We start from the raw sequence: 17661 nt of genomic DNA on the forward strand, positions 1-17661 counted from the left end.
ATAATTCGATAATGTCAATCGCAGAAAACTAATAAATACTTTCCTGTTAATGGTATTAAATACTAATACTAATTTCCAGAACCCACCTGACACCAAAATAAAGTAAAATGGCATTAAAAAACATCCCCCAGGGTCTAGCGACAAAGCCGAACATCAGATGTAGGCATGAAATCAAGCGCTGAGTCATCGAGTCATGCCATGACCCCTCCATTAACTTCTTAAAGACCCCCCCCAGAGGCAGATGAATGGCTGACTGGCAGGTGTAGTGAAGCGTTTACTTGTAAGCACACATTTTAAAATATAAAACATCAGAGTAGAATTACTAGAATATCATAGTTAACACACTACTCCTTTTGTTCGTGGCTGCCAGCCAGACAGTTAGGGAGACAAAGGTCTAGTTCTGAGATTAGCTTGGCCGAGTCAAGGGGACACACCACTATTGCTGACCCTGCACTTTACAATCCTGAGTGTCCACTGTCCATGTAACCACATTAACACTGGCTACTGGGCATGTCTATGTTTTCAAAAACATTTAAATTTTTTCTAAAACAAATATATGGTGAAAATAGCAGATCTGCTGTTGTTTTTTTTCTATTCATTGAACAACACAGTAAATAGGGCTGTGCGACCTTTTTGGGCACAAAGATGTTTGCCAAAGCTGGCATGATAACCTGGTCCTAGACAGTGAAAACTATTGCTTTTATGTCATATTATTACAGGAAAAATAGAATATAATAAATAGAATAAGTCGAATAATAAAACCTAACAAAGTATGAGTCAATCATTTATTATAAATAATAAAAGTAAGATCAATTCTGACTATTGTTATTAAACAATAATGGTTAATAATGGTTGTTTTGTATTAACTCATAAATACTGTAGCTCAATCTGACCAACTGGTAGATCAAAAAGAGGTGTTCCTCCCCTGATAAAGGGCTTAAGTGATTACATTAACACAGGATTTTGCTGTGGTTAGATCAGTTCCCTCTGCAACAGCTACGGCATACCATGTACTGAGTAGTGCTAAAGTGTAACGATATTACACAGCACTGGGAATCTAGCCAAGAGCCAAATCACACAGACATTAAAAAGGCCACAGATATAAGTTCAGGGGAGAATAAGGGCATGTACAGCATAGATCTAAACATGCCTTTACATTACATCTTTCATGAGTGTCTCTGACCTGGTCAGCGGGGACAGTGGCAGAAGCACCTTGTACAGCAGCCAGCTTGGCTACGACAGATAGTTATATCCAGGCTCTTTTGCTTGAACGGGAATACCCCAGATGAGCTCAGAGATATTCTGTGTTTACAGTATGATCATGTCTGTCTATTTTGGTGGTTTAAACTGGACAGCCCCTACTCCTCCAAATGTCAGAAGGCCACATGTTTCACATTATCTGACCGGGACTTGCCACAAGGTCATTATAAATATAAACTACCAAATATTCAACTCCTAATTTATTAACCTAAACCAGTGCCCACTTAGACATTTATTTCAGGATGCAAAGTCAAACATGAGATTGAGTAAGTGAAATTCAAAATAAGTAAATTCAAGTCAAAATAAGCTTACGTTATTGACTCCTAACTAGAAATTGTTCTACTGAGTTGTATCAGCATTTTACACTGAATTCAAGCCAGCAGCATCATGACTCTGACTGCTGGTGTGATGTCAGTGTTACTATGTACGTGTACCACCTAACCACCAAAACACACCTGAGTTTCCCATGTGAGAGACTGTCAGCCAAACAGGAATTCCCCCTTCTTGTCCTCTGACTGTCCCTCACACCTCACCTCTGCCTCCCCAACACTCAACTCCACACTTCTTGGCCAAGGCAAATATAGGCTTTACACGTCTTCAGACAGGGGGCGGCAGTGGCTCAGGGGTAGAGTGACCGAATGGTGACCGAATGAGCTCAAACCCAGGCTCCCCCACAGTGTCGAAGTGTCCTTGAGCAAGACTCTGAACCCCTAATTGCTCCTGATGTGCTGGTTGGTGCCTTACATGGTTTCCCCTGGAATCTGTGTGTGTGTGTGTGTGTGTGTGTGTGTGTGTGTGTGTGTGTGTGTGTGTGTGTGTGTGTGTGTGTGTGTGTGTGTGTGTGTGTGTGTGTGATGCACAATCTCTGTAAAGCGTCTTGGATAAAGGCGCTAGAAATGCACCATTTACCATTTACCAGACAGGAATACTTGGCTGCAGCGAGGAAACTGAGGGGAGTGTCTCTACTTATATTCCCTGGTTCTGGTTCAGGTATAGGGAAACTGAGGGGAGTGTCTCTACTTATACTCCCTGGTTCTGGTTCAGGTATAGGGAAACGGCTTGGAGGAGGGTGGAGGTAGAACCTGGAATATCTGTCTCGCTGACAGATAAACTGCTCTTAGTGCTCTACGCTCAATCCTCTCATTTTGTTTTTTGCCTATTTTATTTTTCTTTAGTTTCTATCTTTGAGATAGACTTGCAATTATATAAAATGGCAATTAATTTACTGTCTTACATTTACTTACATTTATTTAATTTGGGATAAACTGTTTACGCCGTTTACGGTATGTTGTTACTCTGAGGCCAAGTAATCAATATATAATTTACAAAACGAATGCAATACTATAGTGATTTCAAACTAAAGAGTGGATCACTGGATTATAATGTTGATTACTAATTTATGCAATAACTTGATCAGATTACAAATTAAAACCAACATTCACAACCTTAACAACAACAACAACAACAAGTGAGGTCAGAATAAGTTCAGAACAAGGAGAAAGAAGAGGTCCTGTATCTCCCATTATGGCAGGTTTCCTCAATGGCCCTGGACAGGTGAAGTGCTTGTCACAACGAGAGAGAGAGAGAGCGGAGGCAGAAGTTAGGAGGGTGGATACGGTTGTGGGGCAGACTGAGGACGAGGAGCGAATGAACGAAGGGAAAAGGGCGAAGAAGGGGGTGAGGCGAGAGAGAAGGATAGGGAGGGACAGGAGGTGTAGAAGGGTTAACAGACTAATAAGATTAAGCATCTCCCGGAGCGCCAAACATAGCCAACAACAAGTGGATATGGAATGTAACTGTTAAAACAGTATTTCAAGAAGGGTATGATTAGGTGGTTATAACACGCCATAACACACACACACACACACACACACACACACACACACACACACACACACACACACACACACACACACACACACACACACACAGAAATAAATGTAAACGTGTGTGAAAGGAGTGTGTCGCTGCATACAAGTCAGAAAAAAAGTCAGTGGGAGACAGATTTGCATAATTGTCCTCAACAGATTTGATAAAATTTGAAATTAGACCACGGCGCACAAAAGCATTATGACACAATATTGTTGACATAACTGCACACACCAGTATTTATGTTGGCAATCAAAAAACAAAATGATCAATAGCATTTCATGACTAAAGTACAATTAATGTGTATGGGAAAATGTCTCCCACAGAACCTCCCAAAATGTAGATTCCATCTCACAAAATGAGAGCCCAGTTTTAAAACTCCTCAGACAGATGTGGAGGGGGCTGTGGGTCTGTCTGTCTGTCTGTCTGTCTGTCTGTCTGTCTGTCTGTCTGTCTGTCTGTCTGTCTGTCTCTCTCTCTCTCTGCTGGTTACCAGGAACCTTAGGGTAGGGTCCGACAGGACCAGGGGAAACACATATGCACTAACACTAACAGTGCATCATCACGATTATATCAACAGCTGTATCACTTGGTCTTGGGTGAATGGTGATACAGGGGAAAGATTCCGACAGCTGGTACAATGTGCGTGTGTGTGTGTGTGCGTGTGTGTGTGTGTGTGTGTGTGTGTGTGTGTGTGTGTGTGTGTGTGTGTGTGTGTGTGTGTGTGTGTGTGTGTATTTGGGCAGGGCATGGGGGCTTTGACCAAGGGCACAGGACATTAAAAGGAAGAGCTGTTAGTTGTTTGTAGGAAGTTCTCCAGTGTTATTCTGCCTGGAAAAAAAAGCAAACAATAGCCTGCAGTTGATTTACAGTAAGCAGTACCAGTAATGACACTAAACAGCGATTAAATGTTTATATTTTGGTTCCAAATTCGTCCACTACACTCACACCCATTCCGAATCAGCGGCACTGCGGCAAAGCGCACACACAACTCTGACTGTTCTCTAAATGGTAATCAATGTCTTTTTTTTTCTTTCTTTTTAAAAAATAAATATTTAAGCCATAACTAGGCTGGCAACATTTATTTAGAGAAAAGGATTCAAGATTGTGTTACTTCAACTGTGGATATGTCATTGTGTATGATGCAAGAGCATCAGTGGCTCTGTTACAATGATCAATGGGTGTATGAATGATAGCAAAGACAGAGCACTTGTTTACATTCTGTCAGTGGAGTGTTTGACCCCAATCAACTAAGAAAGTGATACAAAGACAAAAAGATACAACTCAGCATCGTGTGTTATTGTCTTATCACTTTGATAATTACCTTATCGGTTATTTTGTATAATGCATTATCTCAAAAAGAGCATCAATTATATTATAAAACAACAACTGGACCATCAGGGACCATGATCATAATCACACATTAAAACCACTACACACAGCCACGCAACCTACTTCTGCTGGTTGTAAACAATGTTTTATAATGAATACAAGGCAGACGACGGGAGTGGGACTGGCAAAATAAACAGACAGAGGGGTGGTGTTGGGTGGGGTGCTGGTGGGGGGGGGTAGAGAAAGTATGCTGCTGCTGAACTACTCAGCAACAGACCCTCAAGTAGTGACGCGTTGACGGTGCTTCCTTCAGCAGGGTCCTAGAGACAGTGTTTAAGGTTTCTATTCGCTACTTGCGCTGTTGCTATGTAGGCTGAGGAGCGCATGTTTGAGCACCGTGCATTTAAAAAACAATTGTGTGCTGAGTTTGGGATTAGGACGCAAGTGTCAAAAAGGGTTACCGCGAGATTAAAAACAGTCTGTTCTGAAAAGAGCGGCCAAGGTCTAAAAAGTAAAAGAAAGGAAAGGAAAAAAAAGAGAAGTGTTATTTTGTCATGTTTAATCGTGGAAATTAAAGAAAAAGTTGAATGATACAAAAGAAAATAAAGATCTCACGGTTCTAAATAAATAAAAATAACGCCCATGAAATGAAAAAAGTTTTGATCCCAGGCTAATTAGAATGAATGTTTCATCATCAACACTGAATGAATTGATAAGAAAGCATCAGAATAGCGGAGTGTTGGTGATGGAAAGGAAACACCCCGCTTGAAGTTGCGCTTTGATATCTCTATGTCTATGTCTGAGGGTAATTATAATGCCGTCGTCGCCTTGTTTTTTTTAAAGGGGTGCATAAATAACCCACAAATAAATTATAGGCCTAATTGTCCCCTTGGCAATAGGTTATATGGTCCGTTTAAAAGCATTTCTTTTTTTATTTAAAAGGGCAGGCTACATTTTAAACAAATTAACTGGTGAGCTGACTTTTTCCATTGCCAAGGCCAACATTGAGATAGGCTAGTACACATAGGCTACACTTGACGTGAAAACAGGTGTAAAACGTAAATGGAAATATTTTTTTCAAATGAGTAAAACAATATATGTAATAATAATTTTCAGAGCTAGGCTAATTGGAATGTGCATTTAACTTTCTTGCAATAATAAAATTATTTATTCAAGAAAATGTATTGTAGGTCGACCTGCCTACAAATGGAACAAACATTTCTTCGACATAATAAGAAATCCATGCATATCAAGTATTATTTTTAGATTCTTATTTCCCCCCCTTTCTTTTTTCTTTTTTGTTAGAGCCAATACTGTTTAATAAAACATGTTCTGATTCTGCTGGTGTTATCCCCGACTAGAAATTGGTTGCCAAGCATTGCATCATTCCTTTCATGTGACTCCCATACGCCCCAAATTCGTCCTGGCCGTCTTATGACTGCATCACATTGACTGGCCATACAAACTACACGGCTACAACCGTACAACCACTAGCACGGCCCACGGGCCCGCCTCCTCGCCCGAGCGCGCTCACCCATTGGATGTCACCAAGCAAAAGATCTCGCCTCCGCGCCTGCGATTGGAGCGTCGGCGCGCCAGTTTGCAGTCACTTCCAGGGCGCTCATGTTAGGTTGTGAGTTGGATCTGCCTTCCCACAGAGTTCGGTTGGCCGCCCCCTTATATAAAGACGGCCGGGAGTTTCCGAAAAATCACATTCAGCCACAAAGACTGAACAATGGTTAACATGAGCTATCACCAATCCTTACTAAAATATTACCTACATTCTCCGAATCATAGACAGTCGAGAAGGCGAACGAATAAAAGAAAAAGGGTAAGTGGAAATATTTTATAGTGTAATTTCTGTGACGACTGTCAAGTGTTTTGTGGGACTCTGGAGAGTTTTGCTCTTTTTGCTGTGAAGCGCTCTGGGAGGCTGGGAGCCTCGCTGTGCATTAGGAAAAGTATGTTCATGTTTTGGCACCTGTCCCACGTCCATTTTTAGAATACAGTTGTCCACATCACTCATGTGTGTACAGTACAGTGTGTTTTATACCTTTTGTCTCTCTGGGCTGCGCGTCTGCTCTGCTGACGGATAGTTGCCAAGCCACGAGTTTGGATAAGTTTGGGGACGCTTTTTTCGTGCAGCCAGCCAGCCAGTTCAGCAGCAGCTCTCACACGCGCGCGCGCACACATACACACACGTCAACGTTAATTGTGACATGTCATTTTAATGACATGCCTTATGCCTTGCCACTTTGGAGTGATTAGTGTTAATTATTGGTAATTACACCACACAGTAACAAGTTTTAATTTGATCTATATTATTTGGTAGGTTGACCCCGAGCACAAGGAGGAAGACAACGACTTTGTTTTCATTGTGGAATTCCTGACACGTTTTGCAAACCAGTTTCACTCAATACATATTGTTTGTTCTTTTCATTATAGTATGAACTATGAACGCTGGCTTTTGTTTCGCCCATCTCCTGATTCTCCTCCTACTGCTGGACTTCGGTTCCATGACGTAATTGTCTTGACTAAAGCCGGATTTATACGCCGCGGTACGACGGCGTTGCTTGCCGAAAATAACAGATCTACAAAGCCTATGCAGGCGCAGATGATCTGTTGTTTTTCGCCAAGCAACACGCCCCTCGCGCGATGGAGTATAAACAGTGGACATGAACTCAAGCCACCTCTGACAGTCATATGAATTACAATTTTACAAATGATTTAATTATTATTGAGATTATTTGATGTCATGTGAAGAAGTGGCAGCCGCGTGTTCCTCCTGGAGACTTTAATAAACGTGATGTAGTAAAAGGATTATTGATTTTATTTATATGAACAAGACAACTATAGCCTACCAACAACAGTCAATGCTTTGTGTGCTTTTGTTTTATCCTCCTGTCATGTCTCCAAAAAGAAAGAAAGGGCGGAAAAACAAAATCACTATCGTTGTTTTTCAGGATCATTGTCTTACAACAGGTTGGCTTCATTTAAATGATTTGATACAGTGTGCAAAGGAAGCAATCGATAATTTAAACTGACATTAACGATTGATTGGACAGAGCCGTATGCATCAGCGTCTAGATTTTTACTCCATGCTTTGGGCGACTTGTTTATCGATCCTGTGTGCGCGTGTGTGTGTGTGTGTGTGTGTAATTGTAGAAAGCAGGGGGCGCAGTAGAGAACATTCCTCCTTTGTTTACATGAAACATCAATGACCTGATTTCTTTTTCATCTCCATACCCATTTATCAAATGGATTCCTGAGTACTGAGTTACATTTTATATTATCTCCACTGAATTGCCAGTTTTTAAATTACCCTTTTCCAGCTGGGGCTTGTGCTGTATTTGTGCAAATCATCATTTTCATTATGAAATCTCAGCAGATTTCAGAGTCATATCACACAAAGACATATTTGATTAAAAAACAGTTTGTTAATTTAATGATGTATTTTTCTGTTTTCTAGAATTGTTGGGACAAATTATCTCCAACAACAATTTGGCAGACTTGATTAAGAGAATTTCTGAAGGTGAATTGCTTTTCTTATTAAAAAATCTTTCCATTCTGTTACATGCATTCAACCTTTACCTAATCTATTCCTTTTTAACTTGAAAAATGTTTTATAATAACCGATACCTGCATTGTGTGCATGCTCTTTTTGTTCATTTGTAATTCTGTTATCAGCTATATTAGTGGTGTGCAGTACAGTCAGTTGCTCACTTAGTGTCACTGTTCTGCCATTTCACAAACGAGCGGATCACACACACACACACACACACACACACACACACACACACACACACACACACACACACACACACACAACTATTCTTTACTTTGACTGGTCCAGCTTGAGGTTTCTTCCTTAAAGTTAAAGAACTATCCAGGAATAAGGCCGTTCACAGTATTCTCACCCCTACACATACAATGATTAATCACCACACCAAATACAACCCTACATGTAGCTGCAGTACAGGAGATATACTGAACAAGGTGGAGTTATAATAATGATATGTCAATCAACTAATATGATGACGCTCTCATCCCTCTCGCTCCCTCCCTCCCTCCCTCTCCGATCTTTCTCTCTCTCTCTCTCTCTCACTCAACCACTGGTTTACCGACGCCCACCCGCCCACTCAGGTCCAGTGTGAACCGTGTGGCCGTGTATCTGTGCGTTGTGACTGAGTGGCGAGATGACTGCCGAGTGGCTACACCTGCCCCCGCCGTACCCTCCTGGCGTGGGGCCGTTGTGTGGTGCAGAGTTAGAGGCGTGGTATGAGGACCTGCAGGATATTCTGGGATCCGACGCGGGTGGGGCAAAGCTTACGCGGGCCCCCCCATGCACCGAGGTCAGTAGTTTGGTTGAGTGGCCAACGCGTCGTCAAACCTTTTATAATGCATTTCATTCATCTTTTGATTTTGTCCTGCATGACTTAAAATCTGCCCATTTACTTTTTAACTTGCTTATTTTTAACGGTGTGAAGAAGAAATAATTGCTATGTGTGACATCTATTTGACATTTAACGTGACATTTTTAAACGGTTTCGTTTTTTATATTTTCTCCTTTTTCCTTGTATCTCGTTTGTAGAAAGAACCGGAGTTCCTGGACGTGCTGGAGAGTTGTTCTCTGACGTGGCTAACGGACGGCAGCCAGACGTGGGGCGAGAGCGTCCAGAGGGTGACTGAGGAGGTCCGCAGCACCCAGCCTCACCATCACAACTCCTCCTCGTCTTCCTCCTCATCCTCCTCTTCGAGTCCGGCCGCCAGTGAGGAGAGGCGGGTGGAGGGCGAGAGCAGGAGCGAGGGTGACGGTTCTGGAGGAGGCAGTGGTGACCTGCTGCCGCCCGAGTTCTTCGAGTTGCTGAGCGAGGGAGGCGTGGGGACGGTGGACGCGAGCGGAGTGGTCGTCAGTGGCGCTTATCATCATCATCCTCACCACCACCAGCAGCACCCTCAACACCACCACCACCAGCTCACCCAGCCGGCGTCTCCCTCGGCCAGCGAGGAGGAGCTGCCCTACGTTCCCGGTTCTCCCTCCAGCTCCTCGTCCGCCTCCCAGTCTCCGTCTCGGGTCTGCTCGTCGCCCTCCTCGCCCGCGTCCTCTCCCTCCGCCTACCCGTCCTCCCGCCTGGGGAAGCGCAAGAGGAGCACGAGCGGCAGCGGAACCGCCCTGTCCTCGTTTGCCTCCTCCGGGGCGCGCTCCTCCTCGTCGCCCTCGGCCACCAAGAAGAGCCGGAAGGAGAGGGAGCAGGAGAACGAGAGGAAGGTGCAGGAGTTGACCGAGCAGAACGAGCGTCTGAAATCTGAGATCGAGAGGCTCGGGGAGGAGGTACAGAGGACGCGCCGAGCCCTGATTGAGAGACTAGTCAATACCAGGAAATGAAGAGTGTGGATGGAGGAAGGAGCGCTGAGAGAAAGAGAGGACATGTCCTAAAGAATTGGTACCGGCAGTGATGGGGTGGAGGTGGAACATGGTGGCCATGAAATGCCTCTGTAGATAAGGAGTGATGCATAACCAAAAAGTTTTGTAGGTTTTTTGTTTTCCTGACAGGAGAAGCCAGATAATTCAGAGCAGAAAAGTGATAGAGGTTGAGAGAATGAAGAAAGGAATGATGAAAGTCAAGACAAGAAAAGCCACAGCGACAAGGAGCTGCAGCGGCATTGCAGCAAGCGTAACGGAAAGATACACTGCATGTAAAGGCAAACGGAAGAAAGGAAAGCTTGGAGGGCAAATCAAACGATGCCTCTGATGAGCGGGTTTTAAAATGTAATATTTTAGAATCCCGTTGAAGAACAAAAGCATTGCCAATTGTGGGGTTTGGACTTTCAGTGATTTGAACAGAAGGCAGAAAGGAAAGTTGACCTGAACGTAGAAAGAGCATTTCATCGTCACCCTTCCATCCCACCCACCATCTTGCACTAAATTATAATAATCCTGTTGGCTTTATGTTTAAGGGCTGCAAATGGCTACTTGGCTAGCAGTGATTTCTTGCCCCCCAATTCATGGTGGAGCTCAGGAAAAAAAAGTTTGACAAGTGCCCAGTACAGTGAGTGTGAGTATGAAAGAATGACCTACTTCAGGAGCGAAATGACAATTTCTTAGCGTTCTTTTTGTATAACTCGTGGCTTGTGTTATGTGCTTTTAGAGATGACTAGAACCCGCCTATTCTTTCTATTCTGACCTTTTTCTATCAAATTGAATCTTTGCAGTAGAATTATATATTCAATATCTACTGTTTTATTCTGATAGATACTATTTTTATATAATCCTGTATTATATTCAGTTTTACTGTAACATATCAATGTATATCCTGTAGTCAAAGCATTACTTTGTCCTTCTATACACAGAAATGTGTGAACCATACAGTAGGATAACTTGCATGGCCTTTTCCCATCAGCTGCATAAACATTGTATTTAACCATTACTTTTGTTATTTACTGTACAGTAGTTCTCAAATTTGCAATAAAAAAAAATTGAGAAATGATCTGTTTCTTGCAATGCTTATTTGATTGCTGCTTGTATATAAATTAAGACATTTGTGAGTGGGGAAAAAAGGTTAAATTCAAATTCAGAAAAAGAAAAATGTGCTTTGATTTGATGACTTTATTTTCCTGCTCAGACAGGATTTTTGTAGGAAAGGCATAAGAATAATTTTCCAAGGGTATAAAAAACACCACCCAACAAAATATATCGGTACGCAGACTTGGTCACAGAGAGTATAAAATCAGGTTCTTTTGGTGAATGGATTTGCAAAAATCCCCCCCATTCTCTAGATGTATTAATTTGACTCTCTGTCTGCTTTCATTCCCCGTCGGCCTATCCAGCAGTTCATTAGTCCTATTCATTAGTGCCAATACCACATTGTCTCAGATCCACATTGTCTCAGATCCTTTCACGGCTTTGCCTTAATACCCTCATCTCTCTCTTAGTGTACATCTTGTTCATTCTCCAGTATGCCTAAAATCTTCAATGTAACATGAATAGTTTCCCCTTGCTCTGACTAACCTCTTCGGGTCATTTTAAATTTGCTTTAATATCTCACTTCTTCTTGCCCTTCTGCTGTGCCGGTTCAGGGCTCTTCCCCTCTGCCAAAGCCAGCTGTTTTTTTAGGTCCAGTAGTATGGCCACCTCCGCCGTGAGCACGGCCTTCTCTGCCTTTTGGGCCTTCAGCGCTCGCACCTTGTCCCCCTGCAATAGATAACCCAGTTATGAAACTCTTGACAGAGAAAGAAAAACTTGGAACACAGTTGGACATAAAAACGGAGGCTGACTAAGTTCTTCCTTATCTAGTTAGTGATTAACTGAGGGAACCGCCGTCGAATGAATCGCCAAATGGCGGATCTGATGATCAGTCAAAGTCCGGTGATTGATTCCAAGCTTTACATTTCTGTGATTCAAACCTTTTAAGGGATTTATTCATTTATTTACAGCTTCTGATTTGGTGTTTGGTGTTACCTCTTTGGTGTCCAAAATAAAACAATATAATTTCCAATTAAAAACAACAAAAAAACACGTATATAAAAAAGAATACTTTTAAATACATAAGATTTACAGCATTTTCGGGCTTGACTATAACGTAAATGCAGCAGACTACTTCGCAACGCATTTCGAGTAATCAAATTCAGATAATCTTTCTTGTGACCACCGCGGTCTGGCTTATAGTGCGTTACCCGTTCAAATCAATATTGTAATAAAGGCGACGGGTCGCACGATGAAGGCTGCATGGCCCGCACGATGAAGGCTGCATGGCCGCACGATGAAGGCTGCATGGCCGAAACGTCATTCAATGTTGTAAAGAATAAAAACTAAAATGCCGTCTTGGTGTGTGCGACCCATCACCTTTATTACGATATTGAGTTATCAAATTCAGCAATGTGGCAATAATGTTTTTTGTCATTAACCAATGGACATTGTCTTTAATTTAACCTTTGGACACAATAGCACTCTTGTCAAGTCAATTATTTAATGATTGGCTCAGCATGGCACCAGCCAGGGATCTCACCTGTTGGGCCACGGCCTCTGTGAGCTGCTTGGCTCGTTCTGGGTCGCCACCGCTCACCGCCGTCACTGTGGCAGTAGTGACCGGGGTTGGCGCAGCCGCTGGCGTAGCCTCAGCGGCGTTCTGTGGCTTTGTCTGCGGGTGGAAATTAACAGACAATGATATTCAGTTCAAAAGGCTAATTTATAAAAGCTATTTGTCCCCAACCCCCCCAAGATATTATGCATTTCATTTTCCAATGATAACCATTCATCAGCGACAATGGCGACCCGATTGGTGAGTCGTGACTGTATGAACTGAAGCAATCGCAGGTGGAAAGCGGGATGTGTGAAATGCGTCACAAATTTAACAGCGTTAGGTGAAATGAAATCGCTAATGTTAGTGCATGTGGAGGTTAATGAACAACTACAGCAGCATTAAAGTGGGCTTTTCACACACACACACACACACACACACACACATACGGTACACACACACACACACACACACACACATACCACCTTGGATTCCTTCTTTACAGGGGGTTCATCCTCAGTCTAGAGGCAGGAAGGATTGAGGAGAAAATTTACATCGACACATAGGTGTTGGATGTACAGATTTGTCCTTTTTTTCTATAGCACAGGCGTTCCGAGACCAAAAGGGAATTTTGTAGTGATGCACCGAATATTCGGCCGCAGAAAATATTCGGCAGAAAATGGCTAAAAATGCATTTTCGGCCTATTCGGTTTCGGCCCGAATAGGCAGAAAATATATCACCGAATAGTGTATGCAATTAATACTTTAAAAAGAGCTGTATAAATGTTTTATGGACCCATAATAGTGATTATTATTTAAGTTAAGTTTTGCCATAACCATTTATTTTGCCATAAATCAGGTAGCTTTAAGGTGCGGCCATGACAGCAATGGTAGTAATTAGGAAAAAAGATATGTATTAATCATATTCGGATATTCGGTATTCGGTTTTCGGCCAAATGTTCGGCAAAGAATTTCCCTTTCGGTGCATCCCTAGGAATTTGTTGTCTCCCCTGGATCCAAACTTAAAGATACATTATGTTTAAAAAAAAACCAAAAAAACATGAATACTGGTAATTATATTTTTGGGAAGAAATTGTAGCATAGGTAATTAAAAAAATAAAAATACAAGGGATATTAACGGATCTCGGACCCATTTTTGGTTCACGTTAGGGAAACACTGCTCTAGCAAGATTGCATGCTACTTCATTTACATTTTCATGGTTTGCTTTCCCTTTCGCTTTCATTTTACCAGACAGACACTTCAAATTACAATAAATTGACTCAAAATGACAGCCTGTGGCTCATGGGTTAAAGCGTCACGGTATATCCTTATTATATTTATTTCATTATTCGGAAATAGTCAACCTTCATCTTATCAACCCTGACTGAGCACCCTATGCATGCCATTATGCATTATTAATGTCAAATACCTGCTGTCCACCAAACCTCTTCTTCAAAGCCTCAATCTGGTCTGGCTCTAGTTTCTGGAACAAAGGACTGACCTGGGGAGAGAAATATTAAAATGAGATTTTAAACAGAATATTAAAAACAACAACAAGATCCAACAACATTGAATGACGCAGAGGGCCGTCGCACAACTGACTGACTAATACAGGCTCTATGTTCCTCTTGGAACAAAGAGGACCAACAGTGTTCAATAACCGATTCATTGCATGGTCAAATCGATTGATAGCGATATTGCAATACAAGCTGCCTTCCAGTAGGGTTTACCGTACGCCCGATATTATACAGTAACTGTGATTCAGAGTACAGATTCAGACAAAACAGTGGATTCTGATTAGTAGGCCTACTGATGAATTATTTTAACACATATTAGTTAAAGAACTTAAATATAGATGTAACATTCATTTTTACTTAACATATTTTCAGCTTGTATGCTTTTATTTGTTCTACACTTTGACCCTTTTGAAGGCTTCTACAGAAGACACTATTGAATCTGCAACCTTCAATCATCCAAAAAATGAATTTTCAGCCTCACATTCAAAAATAAACATTATAAAATGAAATACTGGCTAAACAATATCAGGATATGTCGCCATAACGATTTGACAAAATTATTTTGTAAGGCTTGATACAGATACTGTATCATGAATGATTAATCGTGCAACCCTAAGATCAGTCATGGCAGTTGACAATGGAGGTTGATATGTGATATGTTGATATGTGTAACGTGTTGTGAGAAGAGATGACTTGCACGTGACCTTTTTGATGTGAAGAGAACAAAATCTTTCTGCCCTAAAAAGCCAAAGTGCTGCAGTAACCACACTTTTGGACACAACACATTGACATAATTATTGTTCTCAAAAGGTCAACCCAGGCATTATGATTTTGGGGGATGAACACATACCTCGAAAAAACAATTAGAACGATATTTCTTATAAGCTTATTTATTTAGTTATTATTATACATCTTATTTATTTAGTTATTTCTGTTTGATTCGCTGTGCCGTTCTTCCCCCTTGGCTTCGTAGGGCAGAACGAACGAACAACATAAGCCACTTCCCTTTCTGGAGAACTCGGTAGAACAGAGAACATGTCAACAGTCTGATGGAGAAAGGTGTCACCACAAAAACATGTCACCACAATTTAGTGACAAATGGCCTGAGAGAAACTCCATGCGCCGCGACTGTCTCCCAAGACATAATGGCTAGGATATCGTGCACGTGAGCTTCCTCTAGCGGAATGCATTGATTTAACCATTTTCACCCTGGCATACCAAAATGTTGTTTTTTATCTTTACAAAATAGCAGATCTACAAGCTTGAGCTACCATATCGGATTATCGGCTATTTTGAAAACATCCAAAGTATACAATAAATAGTGCATAAGTGGTTAATACTGTAATCGCAGTGCCCTGCAAGTGTAAATTCAATTCAGATGCTGCTGTTTAAATGTGCTGTGTGTGTATGTGTATGTGTATGTGTGTGTGTGTGTGTGTGTGTGTGTGTGCGCTAGGGCCATACTCACAGTGCCAATGCGGTGGCCAGCAGCCAGGGTACAGACGAAACTGCCTGTACCTTGCAGAATGGTGTTGATGCACGCCTGTGGGGCATTGAACTGATCTCTGATGGTTTGGCTGACCGTCGGCATGTATGGCAACATCATCACAGACAGCAAGCACGCAATATTCACAGACACACCGGTCACTGTGCCTGCACGTTGCCTGCAGACGCCCAGAGAGAGAGAGACATCAATTGGTCACATCTTAAATTTCAAAAGATATTTTCCCTTCTAATTGGGACAGAAATGACAACTTGATGCTCATTATTCTTGGCGTAAGTAAAGTAATATATGAACGTAACGTTTTTCTTATTGAGATTGTATTACCCCCCCTGCTCATTTCCCACATTTACCGATCCTGAGCGAAAGCACTGACATTCATGAATATTTCTCTGTATTTCAACAGAGGACGGCTGAGTCTTCTGTGTTATAACGGAGAGTGAGAATTGCACATGCAATCTGGGTGACGGTTCACAAACTGCAACACTTAGAAATTTGTAAGATACCGATCGTCGATATCGGGCAGAAACCTCGTATCTCCGTATTTCATATGTTGTATGTCCCCCGCCGTAAATTAATGGCCTACTTCCACATGCAAGAGCGCCACGTGAACGCAATAGCCGATCTACAAGCTCACAACGCGTCACATCGGCTATTTTTGATTTTTCGCTAATTGAGAAGACGTTGACATACAACAGCGATCTCCATATATGGGCATAACTGGGATCTGGGTCTGGCACATATATGGACCTTTTTTACGTTTTCAGGCCTGAAACAACAGATCTTCTTAATACAGCACAGTTGAGAAGCAGGAGTTAGACTATTAATCTGTTGTCAGTGAGGTCAGATGTAGATTTGCTGGCCGGCTCCATATATGCAGATGATGATCCAGTCTTCTCCATGTTTGGCTATCCTCAGTGTCAGTGTCGTGATCTTCATAATGGAGATCCAGGTGATGGGTAGGGGTGACTAACTAACTAACTAACTGACAGGAAATGGACGTTTTCATAGTAAATACGACTTGCGGTCGCAATAATACTAAATAACGTATTATTAAGGAAGGAAATTTGAGAACATTGTCCATCGACTTAAAATTTGGGATGTGCTACCATTTGTTTTTTTTTGGAATTCCTGTTTTTGAAAAATAATAACTTCAATGGATCCATTGGAACACAAGCTATTTTGTAACGCTTTTGCGTCCATGCGACAGCAGGAACATCCGGGAAGACAGACGACAGGCTCACCTGTCGGTGTCTCCTCCTTTGATCTTCTTCCACGGCTCGTTGTCCTGGATGTACTGGTTGCCATGGCGAGAGATGTTGAGGATGTGTTTCAAAGCGTCACGAATTCTGCCGGAAAACACATCAGGAGACCTCGGTGAGATGATAAAGCTGACTTTGTAGTTTGTAATGTACATTAAAACCAGAAACGTGTACATATACTTGCAGCCATGACACACATTACCAGACTCACGCTGAGCTCAATTCAGGTTTTAGCAACATGTCTGTTTGCACTGGTTTCTTTTTGGAAGTGAAACAAAAGTGAACCACATATACTGTATCCATTTGTCAAGAACAGCTTTACCTATACGCTGAATTCCCTGTTAAGACCAATTCATTTGGCTACTCAGCAAATTATACCAATGTCATAACCACTGAAATTACACTTCATTTTACATCGTACTTTATGAGGTACAGTAAAAATAGCCGATCAAGTCCACAATTTTAATTTAAAAAAACATTTTCAGATTTGTTCAGGGGTAAATAAAAGTTGACCCAATGTCAGTGCTCCACTGCTTCTGACCAGAGTGAGTGAAGTGATGGTTCTTACTTGACTTTGTCCATGAGCTGGATGTACTGGCGCAGCTCCCAGCCCACCTGGGCCAGGAGCCTCTTGTCCTTGTCCTGCAGGTCCATCACAGGCACACAGCCCTCGAAGAACTTACTGACAAACATCCCTGCTCTGGAACACACAGATTCAAGCGGAAATTAATAAAATACACCCCACGACTGAAACATTTTGTTGGCTCAGAAAGAAAAATCTGCAAGAAACATTATGCGTTCACATTTAATGAGAAATTCTTGAACACTAACAGCAGTAGATGCACAAACTTGGAAAACACACACACCACACACACACACACACACACACACACACACACAC

The 17661-nt window shown here is 42.0% G+C and overlaps 2 protein-coding genes across 2 annotated transcripts in view; one reads left to right on the plus strand and one right to left on the minus strand.

The window, feature by feature from the left end:
• Window positions 1-6155: 6155 nt before the first annotated feature.
• Window positions 6156-10935, plus strand: ddit3 (DNA-damage-inducible transcript 3). The gene is made up of 4 exons (XM_079510378.1): window positions 6156-6292; window positions 7931-7993; window positions 8605-8813; window positions 9053-10935. Exons 3-4 carry the CDS (start codon window positions 8658-8660, stop codon window positions 9845-9847), a joined length of 951 nt encoding a protein of 316 aa, XP_079366504.1. The 5' UTR covers window positions 6156-6292; window positions 7931-7993; window positions 8605-8657; the 3' UTR covers window positions 9848-10935.
• Window positions 10936-11053: 118 nt separating this feature from the next.
• Window positions 11054-17661, minus strand: part of mars1 (methionyl-tRNA synthetase 1) — a 35643-nt gene continuing 29035 nt past the window's right edge. Inside the window, exons 16-21 of the mRNA XM_079510355.1 lie at window positions 17329-17460; window positions 16743-16847; window positions 15466-15661; window positions 13910-13981; window positions 12468-12599; window positions 11054-11653 (exon numbers count right to left, since the gene is read on the minus strand). Coding sequence (XP_079366481.1) covers window positions 11504-11653; window positions 12468-12599; window positions 13910-13981; window positions 15466-15661; window positions 16743-16847; window positions 17329-17460 — 787 coding nt within the window. The 3' untranslated portion in view covers window positions 11054-11503. The remainder of the gene's footprint in view (window positions 11654-12467; window positions 12600-13909; window positions 13982-15465; window positions 15662-16742; window positions 16848-17328; window positions 17461-17661) is intronic.

Source organism: Electrona antarctica (assembly GCF_951216825.1).
Source record: "Electrona antarctica genome assembly, chromosome: 9".
NCBI lineage: Eukaryota > Metazoa > Chordata > Actinopteri > Myctophiformes > Myctophidae > Electrona > Electrona antarctica.